General features: G+C 34.4%; 2 protein-coding genes and 2 long non-coding RNA genes across 4 annotated transcripts; 3 read left to right on the top strand and 1 right to left on the bottom strand.

The window, feature by feature from the left end:
* On the top strand, nt 940-2862 carry LOC104761379 (pyridoxal reductase, chloroplastic). The gene is made up of 7 exons (XM_010484457.2): nt 940-1160; nt 1248-1476; nt 1616-1709; nt 1810-1933; nt 2026-2279; nt 2359-2452; nt 2526-2862. The coding sequence occupies exons 1-7, from the start codon at nt 1044-1046 to the stop codon at nt 2709-2711; spliced, it is 1098 nt and encodes a 365-aa protein (XP_010482759.1). The 5' UTR covers nt 940-1043; the 3' UTR covers nt 2712-2862.
* Nucleotides 4681-7560, top strand: LOC104761377. The gene is made up of 5 exons (XM_010484456.2): nt 4681-5358; nt 5576-5708; nt 5798-5847; nt 5927-5980; nt 6068-7560. Exons 1-5 carry the CDS (start codon nt 5129-5131, stop codon nt 7245-7247), a joined length of 1647 nt encoding a protein of 548 aa, XP_010482758.1. The 5' UTR covers nt 4681-5128; the 3' UTR covers nt 7248-7560.
* On the top strand, nt 9068-10665 carry LOC109130614. The gene is made up of 2 exons (XR_002036524.1): nt 9068-10146; nt 10249-10665. It is a non-coding gene; the product is annotated as an uncharacterized LOC109130614 (long non-coding RNA).
* On the bottom strand, nt 14143-14585 carry LOC104761376. The gene is made up of 2 exons (XR_763153.1): nt 14456-14585; nt 14143-14362 (listed from the first exon to the last, which is right to left on the bottom strand). It is a non-coding gene; the product is annotated as an uncharacterized LOC104761376 (long non-coding RNA).

The following is an 18201-nucleotide window of genomic DNA, read 5'->3' as shown; positions in this document are numbered from 1 at the left end:
ATGCGTTAACGTCTACCCCCGAACTATAATAAACTATGTATAGTAAAAGCAAATGACACGTCGTGAAATTGATGCCAAAAATATATATTTACGTCGTCGAAAGAAATATTTATCTATTCGAATTCGTTTTGGTCTTGGTATAGAATCATGTCATAATTCAATTTATGTGCATTCGGATATTCGGATTTTTGCCAACTGATGTAAAAAGGAATAAGCCTTGGTTACCACAAAATTGTTTCTTTCTTTCTTTCTTTCTTGCTTCATCGTTGTGTTTGCATTCTCTTTCGGACATATAATCAAAATCTTCACAAAGTCAATAAATCTTTACAAGCCAGCAAGCTCTTAGAAATTGTAGACTTGAAGTTGGTATTACAGTAATCAGATTCTTTTAAGCCTTTCGTTTGGACATTATTCTTTTTCTTTTCTTTTTCAGTTGAAAATTATTTTGCCTTCTTTCTATATATATATATATATTTCTTTTTGGTATGAAACTTGATCATGTATAGTTATACAAATAATTTATTATTTTATCCCACAACACACTATTAATTAATATTTGCAGTAAAAAGACTATCAAATTTGTTATATTTTCTTTGGAGAAAATCATAAAACTTGTATTTTCTTGTATGGACTTTCACAAAATTATGTTATGAGAACGAGACTGCTGGACCTGGCCAGTGGCCATGGATAGAAACGCAAAAAAAGTTTAAATCTTATGACCTGACCCAAAAAAGAAATGAATCTCTTTTTTTTTCTTTTCCAAAATTTAATTTCTTTGATAAATAGTAACTTTCAGCTTTTTCTTAAGTAAATTTAGGCTTTTTGTGCAATGAACCAATTAACATAGTTTGCANAAAAAAAAAAAAAAAAAAATCAATTAACATAGAAACTTTGATAATATAATGGGAGCAAATTTCTGATATTAAATAATTAAAAAATCCAAGAAAAATCATAAACAATTATATCTCCTTCCTGCCACACACTGAGAAACAGCAGGAGAGGCTCTGAAGCCTTTCTTCTTCTCCAACTTGAGACCCTTTTCAATGGCTTTCACATTGTCCACCACAAAGACCTTCACTAAGATAAACTGCTCAAACACTCCTTCAAACATAACCACCTTTAAGCCCCTCAAGCTTCCTCTATTCTGGCCATGGCAAAAGGTAAACACGCCAATACATATACAAAGCAAACGTAGCAAAAGGCTTCTCTTTTCGTATGTAATTAGGTGAATGAATCGATGGTTTTAGGTAAAAATGGGTCCTTTGAGTGTTTCACCGATGGGTTTTGGGACATGGGCTTGGGGAAATCAGCTTCTTTGGGGTTATCAGACTTCCATGGATGATCAGCTTCAACAAGCTTTCGAATTGGCTTTGCAAAACGGAATCAATTTGTTTGATACTGCTGATTCTTATGGTACTGGTAGGCTTAATGGTCAAAGTGAGAGGCTTTTGGGGAAATTCATCAAAGACTCTCAAGGTCTGTTCCCTCCTATATCATAGGCCTTTAGTTTGGTTCTGAAGTACATCCTAGAGCTGTCTTGCTTGATATGTTGTTACTGTGGTGGGTTTGTGAGTTGATGCTTAAGCTGATGATTGGTGTGGTTTTCAAATTTCAGTTTTAAAAGGGAAACAAAATGAAGTAGTGGTAGCTACAAAGTTTGCAGCTTATCCATGGCGTTTAACTTCTGGACAGTTTGTGAATGCCTGCAGGTCTCTCTCTCTAGGCTTGATTTTGTCTCTGTCTCTGGATTTTACTTTTTGGTTTTTTTGGAGATTGATGATAGATTGAATGTTTCTGTTCTTATGTCAGAGCTTCTTTAGACCGGCTTCAGATAGACCAGCTTGGGATTGGACAGCTTCACTGGTCAACCGCAAACTATGCGCCTCTACAAGAGCTTGTTCTCTGGGATGGTCTAGTTGCAATGTACGAAAAGGTTGCTTATAAATCTACTGACATATGAAATCTCCTCAATGACCATTAAGCACTTGGAAAGTGGATGATAAAAGGGTTCCTCCTCTTTCTCAGGGACTAGTTCGAGCGGTTGGAGTCAGTAACTATGGACCTCAACAGCTTGTGAAGATTCATGATTACCTCAAAACCCGAGGGGTTCCTTTATGCTCTGCTCAAGTACAATTCTCATTGCTAAGCATGGGAAAAGAGCAACTAGAGATCAAAAGTATTTGCGACGAGCTCGGGATTCGCTTAATCTCTTATAGTCCTCTTGGTCTAGGAATGCTAACTGGGAAATACTCCTCTTCAAAACTTCCAACTGGTCCACGGTAAACTACTTACAGATAGTGATAAAAACAAAGAATTGTTTCTTGTTTGTAACTCTGCTTTTAACACATTTTAAAACAGATCATTGCTGTTTCGACAAATTCTTCCTGGATTAGAGCCTTTGCTTTTAGCACAGAGACAGATTGCTGAGAAACGAGGAAAGACTATGCCCCAGGTATTATTTCAACTTTCATAAGAAGAAGAATTTGTGAAACTTTGAAGAATGAGTTTACTATCTGGCCTTTCAGGTTGCAATAAACTGGTGTATATGCAAAGGGACAGTGCCTATACCGGGTATCAAGTCGGTTAGAAATGTTGAAGATAATTTGGGTGCGCTGGGATGGAAACTTACAAATGATGAACAGCTTCAGTTAGAATATGCAGCTAAAGAATCACCAAAGTCTATGATTCAGAACATTTTTCAGACGAGATGATAGAATAAGAGAAGTATGCTTATACATCTTGACCACATAATATATGAAAAATATTGTTATTATTCGACTCAAACCAAATCTACATAGATGGATAGAACTCAAAACATTGCGTATGGAAAAGTAATGATATCAAGTTATTTTAAAAAGCTTAGATTTGGACATAATGTTTACATTTCATGCCGGTAGACATGATATGAGAAACTTAGCATCGTTGTGGGGGACACATAAACAAAGTTATCGATAGTTGTGTTCTTTGCTCTTTTAAGATCTCTATCCATTCTAAGTGACCAAACTTATCATTGCAATTTCTGCATTTTACATAGACAACAGAACTTATCTTTCAAGCAACCAAAATGTTTTATCCCTAGAAACATAATAATGTTATTTTATACCTACAACTTGGCTACTAGTCTTTTGTTGTATTTTCTTCTCCATCCAAGGAACTTAAATTTTCCTCATTCAAAATATCATTAACTTCTCTTTAAAATTAAAACAATTATAGTTCCAAGAACATGCAAAGTATATTTCATAACCATTTAAAATAAAATACTTATTCGTACCTTATTATTAAAATAATGAATGATCCTTGTCCATATGCTTTGTTAATTTAATACCAACTATATTCCAGATTTGGTTAATGACATACGCGGCTACTATATTCAATTTAATAACATATCTTTGGCTTTATGCCAGTCAAAAAAAAAAGGAATAGTTATTTTTCTCTTTATTCCGTTACACTTTAACTAGTAACTACTACTAACAAAACAACAAAAGAAACAATAAACATATCATATTAATCAAATTCTTTTTCAGTCTTTGTTTATAATTTTGCTCAAAAAACAAAAACAAAAAAAGCTTCTGCAGTTTTTGGTTTGATTTGACTAGGTCTTTAGATAATAATGATAATTGGTTTTTTGTTCTCTTTTGTTAATTGTATTCATTGAATATTTGAGACTCGTTTTTGCTTAAGCTTAACATTAATGTACATTGGAGTTATCTAAAATATTACATGAATCAAACCGAATTTTAACTCAACTTATATAATCATGGTTATTATTTTTATTAAAATTTTATAAAGATAAAATTACATGTACATTGATATAAAATAAAATAAAATAAAATAAAGACTAATCCTAATTTTCTAAACTAAAACAAAATAAAATATTTAAAAAATATCAATTATTTCTATATCATTTTCAAATTCATAATCGATTTCGATTTGGTTTAGGTCAATCTCAAGTTTGTAATAATTATTTTTGTTATCCATATAAATCAAATCAGGAAAATAATCCTAATTTAGATAAACGTTTGACTATATGCTAGTATGCTATTGAAAAATTTAATATAATTCCATGATCCTACCAAACAAAAACTATTCCAGAATAGTAAACAACCAATTAGCCATGAATGAATGATGTTAATCCAATCTTAATATTACCATAGACATAAGAGTATAAGGTGTAGTAGGTCCATTAGGTCAACATTCTTATGATTAGATTTGTTCTTTAGTGCACACTAAACACATAGTACACATTTATTTACTCGAAAATCCACAAAACTAATCATGATTATGTTCCTTAAAAGCCTCGGTAAAGTGGGAACGTAATTGAAATCTTTAACCTTTTTGACTTTCTAAAGTTTTAAGTTTTAACATGGCCTTGGACGGTTGGACCAAAACTATATATGTATATTATTAATTTTATGTTCAATTCGGATATGGTAAATCAAGTAATCAGACCCAATTACAGCACACGTGTCATTCCCTCTATGGATAATCTACGATATCGCGTGTTAAAAAATCTAAAACGAAACGACACCGTCATGAAACAAAATTTAACATTCATCACCTACCAAATCGCGTAAAGAGTTAAAGCGCGTGTCGGTAAAAAGGTTAAAAAGCGCGATCACACGCGCCTGAAAATATAAAAGACAAGAGCTGAAAAAGAAATAAGCAAAGTGGTTAAGAGGGGTTTCAGTTGTTGGATGCTTTTGCCCTTTTCTTTTTCTTTCTTTCTTTCTTTCTTTCTTTCTTTCTTTCTTCTTCAATCTCTCTCTCTCTCTCTCTCTCTCTCTCTCTCTCTTCCTCTTCCTCTTCTTCTTCGTCTTCAGTTTCGGCGTGCTGAAGAAGACGCTTGAGAAGTAATAATCACAGTGACAGATTTGATTTGACCCCTCAAAAATCTCTCATGCTTGACTCCTGCTGTTTTTACCCTAAGACGGAGGAGGAGGGTCACGAGGCTTTAGTTTGCAATCACCGGCCAAGTTACGGCGGTGATTCGCCGTGTAAGAGAATGGGTTTGTTTGTTTAAAAAGTGAAGATTTTTCTTAGATCTTCGATGAGAAAGCACGAGACTTTGTGATTTTGATCTCTCTTTTTTTTGGGTGTTTTTTGGGGGTTTTGATTTAAGAATCCTCCGATGAAGGCGTTACGGAGAAGTTATACTTCTACGTCTTCCGCTAATAATAATAACTCTTCTTCTTCGTCTTCACCTCCTTCTAATTCTAATTCTAATTCTAATTCTAATTCTAATTCATCTTCTTCGAGTTCTTCTTCATCTGCTTCTTCGTCTTCTTCATGGATCCATCTACGGTCTGTTCTGTTTGTGGCTAATCCTTCGTCTCCATCTTCAGTTTCTTCTTCCGATCGGTGAGTATGTTCAAGGTTTTAGATTTGGAATATTTAGATGGGATCTTAAAAGATTCTCTTTTTATTTTTTGATCCAATCCAATAATAGAGCTCAAATTGAAATGTTCTGATTAATACAAAGTTTCTATCTTTGTTCAGATTGTTTCATTGTGTTGTTGTTAGATTTGATGATTTTGAGCTTGTAGGGAGTTCTAATTTTTGACTTGTTGTGTAACAGCCGGCGTAAATCACCGTGGTCTCGCCGGAAAAGAAAATATGCATTGACGCCTCATCAGTGGAGGAGTTTATTTACACCGGAGGGTAAACTCCGTGATGGTGGTGTTGGATTTCTGAAGAAAGTTAGAAGCAGAGTGAGTTCCTTTTCGAACATAGACCATATGTATGTCTTGATTCTTACTTGTCTTGGTTCTTGTTTTTATATCTTGTTATGGTTCTGTAGGGTGTTGATCCAAGTATTCGTGCAGAAGTATGGCTGTTCTTACTCGGAGTGTGAGTGTTTTGTCTTCTGTGTTCTTGGTATTTTTGTCCACTCTGTTGAGATTCTCAACTTGATTTCTGTTATTGGCAGCTATGATTTGAATAGTACTAGTGAAGAAAGAGAAGCAGTGAAGACACAAAAAAGGTTAGAACAAGATTTGATCTAGTGTCATATAAATATAGTCAAAGAGAAGCAGAGAAGTAATTTCATTGTTGGGATCTGTGAATGTAGGAAAGAGTATGAGAAACTGCAGAGACGGTGCCAGATGCTTCTCAAGTGCGGCACTGGAAGTACTGATAATCTTGAGGAACTTCCTTGTGAGGACGTAAACGGTGGTCAATGTGTTCGATTTGTGGATGATTATAAGATTGCGGGACCAATGACAAATCAAGATGTGGTCTGTGCTCTGATTACTGATTCTTCTGATACAGACTCGTGTGAAGACAATGAAGATGTTCTACTACTCCCATCTTTTGTATACAGCGATGCGAAGAAACCAGAGGAGGATAAAAGTAACAACAACTCTGAAGAGAGTAGTTCTCCTCTTGTAGCTACTGCTGATGAGATTCAAGTAGAAGTCGCTGTACATGAAGACTTCTCTACTTGGCAACGTATCATCCGCCTTGATGCTTTACGTGCTGATTCTGAGTGGGCAACTTATTCTCCATATTCAACTGCAGTCACTGAAAGCAAAGCTCGTGGTTTAGCTGAGTCTGTAGGGTTAAAAGACTATGATCACTTAGAAAGCTGTAGACTTTACCACGCTGCACGGTTAGTTGCAATTCTTGAAGCATACGCTATGTATGATCCTGAGATAGGCTACTGTCAAGGAATGAGCGATCTGTTATCTCCCATTCTCGCTGTGATCTCAGAGGATCACGAGGCTTTCTGGTGCTTTGTGGGTTTTATGAAGAAAGCTCGGCATAATTTCAGGCTTGATGAAGCAGGGATTCAAAGGCAGCTGAGTATTGTATCGAAGATTATAAAAAACAAAGACTCTCAGCTTTACAAACACTTGGAGAATCTTCAAGCTGAGGATTGTAGTTTCGTTTACAGGATGGTGCTTGTGATGTTTAGGAGGGAGTTGAGTTTTGAACAAACGCTATGTCTCTGGGAAGTGATGTGGGCTGATCAAGCTGCCATTAGAGCTGGAGTTGGAAAATCGCCGTGGAGCAGAATCCGGCAACTAGCACCACCAACTGATGATCTTTTGCTCTATGCAATCGCGGCGTTAGTACTACGTAGGAAGCTTATCATACAGAAGTACAGTAGTATGGATGAGATTGTAGAAGAGTGTAACAGCATGGCTGGTCAGCTTAATGTCTGGAAGCTTTTAGATGATGCGCATCATCTTGTCGTCACACTCCACGACAAGATTGAAACTCTTTCTTCTCAATCTCAGAGCATTTGATGAAGTCTCTCTTAAAGCCAGGAATGAAGTGTTTCCACTACACAAAGGCCCTTGCACTCGTCTGGCTGTGTTTTGTCAAGGTCTAAGGTTTGTCGCGGTTTGGTTCGGTTCTTACTGTTTTTACTCCTTTCTATTCTTTTTTTTTTTTTTTGTTTCCTCATCACACAGAGAACACAATACTATCCTTATCACTTTTATTGTAGTACTAATGAAAATAGACAAGACAAAAATTCCTGTTAAAATGTAACGGATGAGTCTGAAACCTATTTGTATGAATCTTATTTGCTCAATTGTAGAATTCCAGATTCTCAGATTTTGTTGGAACTTCCTCAACAATAGGAACCCTAAGATTCACCTCAACATCCTCTGTAGACCCTTCTAAAGAACCAACTCAATACTAAAAAAAAAGTCGACTTAACTTACGTTTAAACGTGGTTGGAAAGATTTAACTTACTCTTTAATTTGTTTTGTTTTTATTTTTCTAATTACATAGTATATTGTTCTATTTTCATTAGATAAATTAATAGAAGATGAATAAATAACTGAATCCAAAATATTTTCATATGATGATGGTTCAAAGAAGGAAGTTAAACATGTGGATAACACTGTTGAAGAAGAATCGTGAAAGTTAAGTGAGAAGGAAAGACAAAGAGATCAAGAACAAGGAATCATCAAAAGGGTCAAGCAAGGTATGGTCTCATTTGATGACAAAAGAAGAGGCGTTATCGGAATTGGGAAGAAGCTTGGGATTTTGATAAGAGTACTCAAGTACAAGTTGCAAGATCTCTAGAGATTCATAGATTATACACAAGTATGGGTTTGAGAGGAGGCTAACTCGAAGTTCTCAGTGGATTCTTTAACAAGAGATTGAGAATAGGAAATGAGAGAAACAGTTGCAAGTGATGCAGGGACTGTTTAAAGTTAATTAGTTCAAGAAGAATGAAGTTGTTGTGCTTAAAGCACAATGAAGAAGTTGTCTCAAACGATGGTGTATGCAACAAAAGATTGATTCTACATGGATGAAAATGCGATTCACATCCTCTGTCCTTGTGTCATGGCTTTCTTGGAAAGGACTGGTTAGTCTGAGTGTGTCACGTGTATAGAAAGGCCAACCGTCTTGCGGATGGGTTGGCGTCCTATGCGTTTACTTTATCTTTAGGTTTTCATTTCATTGATGTTGTTTCGCTGTCTTTAGAATCGATTTAGCGCGAGGACAGCTCCTAATGCCTGTATCCGCGAGAGGTTCTGAGCTGACGATAGTTATTTAAATTTTAATAATACCGGGAAGTCTTTCTTCCCGTTTGCAAAACAAAAATCATAAAAAACACAAGAGTTGCCTCTTATTAATTAGTAAGTTTTGAGACCAACTCTTGTTGGGTGAGTTGGGCACGTGTAGACATATCATTGGTTTTATTTTTGATATGAAAACCAATGTGCCCTTCTTCTTTTTTTCCTTCTTTTTCTTTTTCTCCCCATCTCTTTCGCGACTCCCAAAATTCTCATATTTGTGATTAACGAATCTACGTTCTTTGCTCTTTTTGATTAAACAATCTTCAGTCGGGGTGATGATTAAGCAATTAGAACAACACATCAGAGGTTCTGATCAATTGACGAGTTTGGATATGGAACCGTTGACTCGTTGAGAGTCTTCTCCACCAAATCAAAGCGTTTCCTTCTTTCACTGCTTTTCGAGAAGGGCTTAAGCAATACTATTTTCAGTATATCCATGAGCACCAACGTCAGCTCCGACAAAAGACGAACAACCTTAAAATCGCCTTGAAGCTCAGAGGAATGAACTCAATTCTAGAGGTCTCCTTCTTCCTTCTTTAATCATAATTTCTTCCGTTTTTTTTTGTTTTTTTCATGGAATTTCGTATGGGTTTCTTTGTTAAATTGTTTGATTTGGGTTTAGTAATCTCAGGATTATGTGCTATTTAATTGTTTTGGTGATCCTTGGGATTGAGGGTTTCCGATCTGGATGTGATTGGGTGGCGATAGAATCTCCGGTGTTGCATCTCTTTGACTTTTAGTGGCAATCTTTTATCTAATAAAGCACAAGTTACTATACCAATAAAAATGTGACATGTTAGCAAAAACAAATTGATTTTAGAAAAAAAAAATAGAAAACAAATAGATGGAGCGAGAAAAAAAAAACAATTATACATCTGCTTTTTCCTTAAAAGAGATTCTATTGAAGCGTAAATTATTGTTTTCAATTATTATTATTTTTTTTTTTTAAATCTTTAAATCTTTTTCTCTATCATCACCCACGATCTCCACCTCTTCCACTTCAGTAATTGTCCATTCTCTTTTTTAAAACGTTTCTTTTTATTAGCTTTTGCAGTGGATCCAGCGGATAATACCACATAATCATGATGAACCTTTGTATTTTCTCTATATTGTTCTCTGCTGTTTTCTATATGCATCAGCAACATTATATCGATGTTGTGATTACTTAGGTGTTTTATTTAAGTTCGATGAAATTCAGAAATATTGCCATTAAAGCTTTATCATTTATGGAGCTTACTTCTTCGCCCCTTCCATTTTTTGACCAGTCACTTTCTCTCTCTAAGCTCACTTTATGGATAATTCATCCCTATGTTCTTTGTATGTGTTTGACAAAAGACAAAAATTGTTCTTTTCATGTAGTCGTGGTTTAAAGTATACCTTGATTGCATATCACTTTCTCACAAATAGTCTCAACATTTTTATTTTTTGTTGGATTAAAAATGCAATTTGATTCTTATATCTAACCTTTTTCCCGTACGAAGTACGGGGCTAATACTAGTATATATATAAACCCAATTCAGATTGCTTGATTCTGTTTGTGTTGAGTTATGTATTAGCTTCTGTCATCTGGTTGATTGTATAAATATAAAAAAACAAGGTCTTGGTTAAGGTATGAATCTTTATATCCTCTTATTTAGGCTTCATTTGATTTTGAATTGTCCGCAATCATATGGACATAGCTATCATAATACTTAAAACTCCCATGTTTCAGGTACATCCAGAGGGGAAGTATGTTGTCGATGTTGACAAAAGTATAGACATAAGGAAACTCACTCCATCAACGAGAGTTGCTCTCCGTAATGATAGCTATGTTCTCCACCTAGTTCTGCCAAGTAAAGTAGATACTGTGGTTAACCTTATGAAAGTTGAGAAGGTGATGAATGATGATGTGTTAATTTTTTGGTGAGTGGTTATCTCAAGGATTCAGGTTATGAAGTCATCAAAATTTCATAAATATGAATCGAGTTCTACACAAGTTTATGTGAAGGCAAGACTACAACTCAAGTGAGGATAAGAGTGTTGTTAGCTCAGAAATGCAGTGTGGTGTTCACATATGGAGCTCAACAAAACTCTCATAAATCATATACATGCCATATTTTCAAATACTTATTTTTATTACTTTCAATTATTGGCAATGATATAACCATAGAAATATATAAATATAACATGATCAATGGTATATTATACAACAACATTGTCCACTCGGTGGGACATTATCAAAGCACATAAATTTTTTGTGATCTTCATCTGGGGCAGTGCATACATTCTTGCAATCAGCAATGCTTTTACAATGGCCTTTGTAACGACAGCTAGCTGAAACAATATTTTAAAAAACTACTCAAGTATAACTGATTTCGTGTACCATTATTCTTTTGATATGAAGAAGTTTAGGAAGAAAATATTACCAGCACCTGGTTGAGCAATTGTTTGAGAAACAAGAAGAAAAATACATAAGAGCATAAAAGCACGTTGAAACTTTTGTGCTGCCATTATTGTTTCCGTAGCACTCTTCTTGCTAATGATAGTTTTTTTTTAAGTTCTTGTTTTCAGAGTAAATTGGTCATCTCCCTTTATAAAATGCTATATATATACAATTTAGGAAAAATAAAATCTGGTCAAACGTAAACAAGTTACCAAAAGGATGGTCAAAGTCAAAACCATAAATAATCGTTATATAATTACCCAAATAAACAAAATTCAAATGTTATCTAATAAGTGTTTATCATCACTATTTTGATATATGCCTTATACTTGAATAGAAAAACATTTTCATAAAAAATATTGATGTGTTGTCGCTAAAGAGCTCTACACACTATTTCTTAATTTGTTTTTAATTTTTAACAATATTAATATTTACATATTATTATATTTTTCAAAAAAAACAATAACACCCAAAATTGAATTCTTATATTATATTTCTAACTTAATTATATCCTTTTATTATATTTTTATTTAGTTCATATAGTGTGATAATATACAATTGATATTATGATAATTCATATGGGTTAAATCTGAATTATTATACAAAATGTTTACATATTCAAATAAAACTAAAAAACATATATTACAGAAACAAATATTACATTCCAAATAATTTTTTTTATCAATAAGTATAATAGATTTTATAAATATAAATTTCATTAAAAAAATTTACTCTGCACATTGTTACCTAGTATTATACATTAGTGATGTTTTGACACTAGCGTAGGGCATATTAACCGGACCCAAAACCCGAAGCCGGCCCAAAATAGGCAGTTTGGTTCGGGGAGTATGTAATACTTGATCGGGTCTAATATCTCTGAGGTTCGGATATCCGATCGCGTTACTCGGGTTCAAAATAACCCGAATTAAATGTAAAAATATATCTAAGGGGATTTGAACCCAATACCTTAAGCATTTATAGGGGCATATTAAACCATTTTGCCATCTTAGTTTTTATGTCTTAATTTTTGTTCAAAATAAAAACAGTTTTTATGTCCTTATATGAAACATTAAATATATATATATATATATAACTTGTGTTATAAAATTTCTAGAAAGATAAAAAATATTTTTTTTTGTTCATGGTTTGTTTTGAATTTGGGTATACCCAAATTACCTGAACCTGAACCCGAACCCGAACAAGTAATATCCAAACCTGATCCGATAGTATAAAAAACCTGAACGGTTCTATATGTCTAAATCTGGAAAGCCTAACTCGATCGGGTTCGCGAACCTGAATGCCTAGTACTATTTGACACTATTGTAGGTGAAAAAAAAACTTAAATTTTAATTTTAAAATTTTACTTAAGTTGAAGTTAACAAAGGGATATTGGTTCTATCTTTACTAGTATTTATGCAGCAAATTTAGTAAATAAATCCTCATTTTCAAAAGAATTACAAAAAATTATTTTTTATATTAGTTACCAAAATTTTAAAATCAATTATAAGTAAGATTTTAAAAGATAAGAAAATATTTCTACCCAATTCAAACATAAATACAGTAGAACATCTATAAATTAATACTCATTAAATTAATACTCGCTATAAATTAATAAAATTTTCCGGTCCTGAGTTGGACCGGTGTAAAAAATGACACAATTCGATAAAATAATAAGATAATACTTTTTTTTGAAATCTTATGTAAAAAAATGGTCCCATAAATATTATACATTAATAATGATATAAACTAAATATATATATATATATATATATATATATCTAAGAAAATTTAGTGAAATATGATTCTATTATTGTTTGATTATTCTTGAATTTGCATTCTTGTTTGAGCTAATCTATAATATTTCTCATTGCATCAAAAAATTGTGGATCATACTAGACGTGATAGTTGCTTTCTTACAAATCATTGGTTCTAAAGATACCGCAATATCTTCTTGGACTTCATCATGAAGGATAGTAACAACGATTTATTCTAAACATTGAACTTTTAAACATTTATCATTATCACTTGGATAATCAAGTAAATTATTGGCATCCGTTATATTACGATAGCCAAAATTATAAATTAAGATAATTTAATAAAAAAGTGAATTATAACAAAAGTATCTTACAGTACTTTTAATAAAAAACAATTATAACACTAAGAGTACTCAAGTACAAGTTGCAGGATCTCTAGAGATTCAGAGATTATACACAAGTATGGGTTTGAGAGGAGGTTAACTCGAAGTTCTCAGTGGATTCTTTAACAAGAGATTGAGAATATGAAATGAGAGAAACAGTTGCAAGTGATGCAGGGACTGTTTAAAGTTAATCACTTCAAGAAGAATGAAGTTGTTGTGCTTAAAGCACAGTGAAGAAGTTGTGTCAAACGCTGGTGTATGCAACAAAAGATTGATTCTACATGGATGAAAATGCAGGGGAGAACATAATGCATTTGGAGACTAAAAGAATTCAAGATTGTTGCGTCTGGTTGCATCGAAAAAGACCAATTTTGAAGTAAGAGACTGATGAATAAGGAGAAGTTTAGGTTCATGGTTTAAAGAACAGTTTCAATGAAGGTCTCTAAGGCACTGTCACAAGTAAGGTTGACGGTTAAAGGGAGATTCCGGTCAGGTCTGATACTCGTAGATATTTTTCTGCAGAGCAAGTTCAGGTTTTGCAGGCTATTTTTGTGTGGAAGTGGCTGCAAAAGAAGTGTCTCAGGATTGTCACAAGTTTTAGTGATTAGAGACAAATATCAAAGAGTTCCAGTAGTAGGTCAATACTACTGGAGAAAGGCTGATTAACAGGAAAATTTAACAGGGGGTTGTGTCGAAAGTCTTCCTAATATTGAGTGTTAGGCAGCGTATCTTGTTAAGTGATAACAACGGTACAAACTGATGTTCAAGAGGATATGTTTAAACAGGGTTATGAAAAGGGAAATCTCAGGTTTTCTAGTGGTTGGATTTGGTTCTTAAGTCTGTTAATTTTTTGGTGAGTGGTTATCTCAAGGATTCAGGTTATGAAGTCATCAAAATTTCATAAATATGAATCGAGTTCTACACAAGTTTATGTGAAGGCAAGTCTACAACTCAAGTGAGGATAAGAGTTTTGTTAGCTCAGAAATGCAGTGTGGTTTTCACATATGGAGCTCAACAAAACTCTCATAAATCATATACATGCCATATTTTCAAATACTTATTTTTATTACTTTCAATTATTGGCAATGATATAACCATAGAAATATATATAAATATATCATGATTAGTGGTGTATTATACAACAACAAAGTCCATGCGGTGGGTTATTTTCAAAGCACATAAAATTCCTGTGATCTTCATCTGCGGCAGTGCATATATTCTTGCAATCAGCATCGATTTTACAAGGGCCTTTGTAACGACAGCTAGCTGAAATAATATTATTAAAAAACTAATCAAGTATAACTGATTTCGTGTACCATTATTCTTTTGATATGAAGAAGTTTAGGAAGAAAATATTACCAGCACCTGGTTGAGCAATTGATGGAGAGACAAGAAGAAAAATAAATAAGAGCATAAAAGCAAGTTGAAACTTTTGTGCTGCCATTATTGTTTCTGTAGCACTCTTCTTGCTAATGATAGTTTTTTTTAGTTCTTGTTTTCAGAGTAAATTGGTCATCTCCCTTTATAAACTGCTATATATATACAATTTAGGAAAAATAAAATCTGGTCAAACGTAAACAAGTTATCAAAAGGATGGTCAAAGTCAAAGTTATCAACCATAAATAATTCTATAATTACCCAAATAAACAAAATTTAAATTTTAAATCTTGGAAAAATTTATCTACAAAATATTTATTTTTGTAAACGTTTTCCTATCAATTGACTCATTTGAGCTGATCTTTGATCTTGTACTTTGATGCCAAAAAAAAAAGTATTTATCATACTAACTAAGATTTACCTCGTGGTTTACCATGTGTCCATTTCTTTTGTTTTTTTTGTTTTTTTATAAATCAATAATCTTATGCATTCCAAAGAAATTAATTTGAATATTTCATTAAAAATTTTGAATTAAATAATTAGTTCCTCTATTTTTAACTATAATAAATATAGAAAATTTGTATTTGATACTAATAAATAGATTTCATTAAAAGCGAATATTTGTTATCGAATAATAGGAAATTTTTTGATTGTGACTAAGATAATAATAAATAAAAATCCGATTAGTGCAACCGATTTTTTTAATTAAAACCAACCCGACAATTATATATATATATATATATATATTTTTTTTTTTGACAACAACATACAAGATTGACTCAAACGAGCCAATGCGAAGGTAGATTATTTACAAAGGTAACTAATTGCGGAAATGAACGAACACGTCGCGCTAAATTATCCGCTTTACCATTCTGAGAGCGAGAAACGTAAGTTAATGAAAACGATGCGAACTCCTCTCTATCCACCTGTATATCCTCTAGATAAGGCGTGAAAGCTGGCAATTCAGAAGGCGAAGACACCATCTTCACCAAGTCGGAGCATTCTGTAAGGAAAATAACAGAATGATTATCCGCCCCAATCATGCATCTCATTGCCCATAGAAGAGCTTCCATCTCAGCATGAAGAGGTGAAAGGCTGCGACGAGTGTTGGCGGCTCCCATAGTAAGGTCATCTCCCGTAGGCGAAACGCAGAACCATCCTCGACCAGCAAACCTATCTGACATTTTCCAAGAGCCATCAATATAACAACGATAACTCGTCAGAGATCTGAGAACCCCGAGACCCCCATCCCCATATATTACACCCGTATTTGGAAGAGTCGTCTCTGGCCCTATGGACTCTGTCTGAGCCAGAAACCAGGCTTTAGCCTCATCCTCCGCTAAACGCAAAATTGCATTTGGATTATAATCCAAGTTGCTGAAATGTTTATCATTTCGTGCTTTCCAAATATACCATAAAATCCACGGAAAGCCATCCTGTGATGGAACATCCTTAAACCGCCAAAATAGGAAATCCATATTTGTGAAAATAGAAGGCGAAGGGAAAACCCCCGGGGCCGTCGGGAATTGTGACAAGGCCCAAACCTGTCTCGCTGGCGGACATTCAAACAGAGTATGATTAATTGTCTCCGCCTCATAGCCACAAAGACCACACATGGGATCACAGGTCAGCCCACGCTTCCGCAAGTTAGCTGTGACTGCTATGTAACCCGAGAGTGCTTGCCACATTAAGTGTCGAAGTTTTGGTGGGCACCTGATTTTCCACACAAAGGCATGTAGGGGAACATAGTCTGGCCCAAGGACCTTTGGTCCTACCGTAGCCAGCTTATGTAACCGAAGGGTATTATACCCTGACTTCACCGAATATTTACCGGACTTGGTAAAATGCCAACCTAACGAATCCGGTTTGTCCGGTTGTCGTAGCGGTATGGTGGAGATTATGGCGGCATCCTCTGGTACAAAAGTAGCCATTAGCTGAGCCATATCCCAGGAATTAGAATTCCTGTCAATAAGATTGTGAACGGAGAGCAGAGGGTCAAACGACACCCCCGTGTCTAATGCTGGTCGCGGGGATTGAGCAGGGATCCAAGGGTCATTCCATACAGAGATGGAAACACCTGATCCTACCCGTTTAATAAGTCCTTTATTAACCAGAGAGCGAGCAGAAATAATGCTTCGCCACCCATAAGACGGCGAATAAGATTTTATTGGATCCAAGGGATCAGAATGCCGAAAATACCGGCCTTTAAAAATCCGTGCAAAAAGTGAATCCGGAACAGAGATCAAACGCCAGAGTTGCTTTGCTAGCAAGGCGGTATTATAATCATCCAAACATCGAAAACCCAAACCTCCCTCACATTTATCGCTACATAGTTTATCCCATGCCACCTAGTGTAATCCTCTTGATTGGCCAGATGCACTCCACCAAAAGTTTGAAATCGCACTAGTTAGCTTCCTTGTAATCGTCTTGGGTAACCGAAAACACGACATCACAAACGTTGGGACAGCCGTAGCAACAGATTTAATCATTACCTCTTTACCGCCCTTGGACAGAAGCCTAGCCGGCCAACCACTTGCCCGTGATTGTAATTTATCCTGAACAAACGAAAAGATTTGCGTCTTTGCCCCCTAAGCTCTCCGGTATCCCTAAATAAGAATCCATGCCACCCAAATTAGTAATACCTAAAACCCCTTTTAGCTCCTCGCTCAGGGCGTGGTCCACCTTATGCCCGAACTGGACCGATGATTTCTGGAAATCAATTTGTTGGCCTGAAGCCCGCTCATACTTTTGAAGTATCTGGAGCACCACCTCACACTGCTCCCTATTGGTCCGACAGAAGACGAGACTGTCATCCGCAAACAAAAGATGAGAAATAGCAGAACTAGCGGTCAAAACCTTAATGCCAGTAATAAGTTTCATCCGTTTCGCCTACGGAAATGTGCGATAAGCACTTCCTGCCGCAATCCCCGACAAGAAGTAATGAAGCCATATGCCTGACCATTAATCAAGACTTTATATTGAATCGACGTAACCAACCCGACAATTATAGTTACACCAAAAATATTAAAATATATTTTATGCTTTTTATTCATAACCAATACTATTAATTATCTAAAGAACATAGACGAACTATCGAAATAATGCACAGTGACATACACATAAATTAAAATTATGTAGTAAACCTCATTTAATCCATTGTTAATAGATTTTGATGATGAGCCTTTATATTGTAATTAAAATATATTAAACCAAAACCAAAACAAAAACTAAAACAATTAAACTGATCAGACCCTAATCAACTTGATTCTCTAAGTAAACTGACCAGACTCTTAAGTAAACCGACCAGAGTACCAAATCCTCTAAAAAACCAATTCCAAATTTCTTCTCAACTCTTATCTCACCGATTAAGATTTTTTTTTTCTTTTGTCGACAACAGGATAAAAGATAGATTTACCCCGCGGGTCCATTTTGCTAATTTTTTTTTTATAAATCAATTACCCTGTGGCTTCTCTAGTTTTGTTATGAATCACAATTCACGTATTATGAACATATTTTAACAAACCAGACTATTGGTGAAACTATGCATCAAACATAAATGTAAAATAAACAATAATTACTCAAAATTGTAAAAGAAAATCTCATACTTGAGAACCAAAATAAAAACCATTAAAACAAAATAAATCATATTATATCCTCAAATTCCGACGACATGATATTACACAAGTATTGATAATGCTCTTGAATCAATTTTTTTTTTTTTTTTTTTT

Source organism: Camelina sativa, chromosome 18 (genome assembly GCF_000633955.1).
Source record: "Camelina sativa cultivar DH55 chromosome 18, Cs, whole genome shotgun sequence".
Taxonomy (NCBI): Eukaryota; Viridiplantae; Streptophyta; class Magnoliopsida; order Brassicales; family Brassicaceae; genus Camelina; species Camelina sativa.
This window is presented reverse-complemented; position numbering and strand designations above follow the sequence as displayed.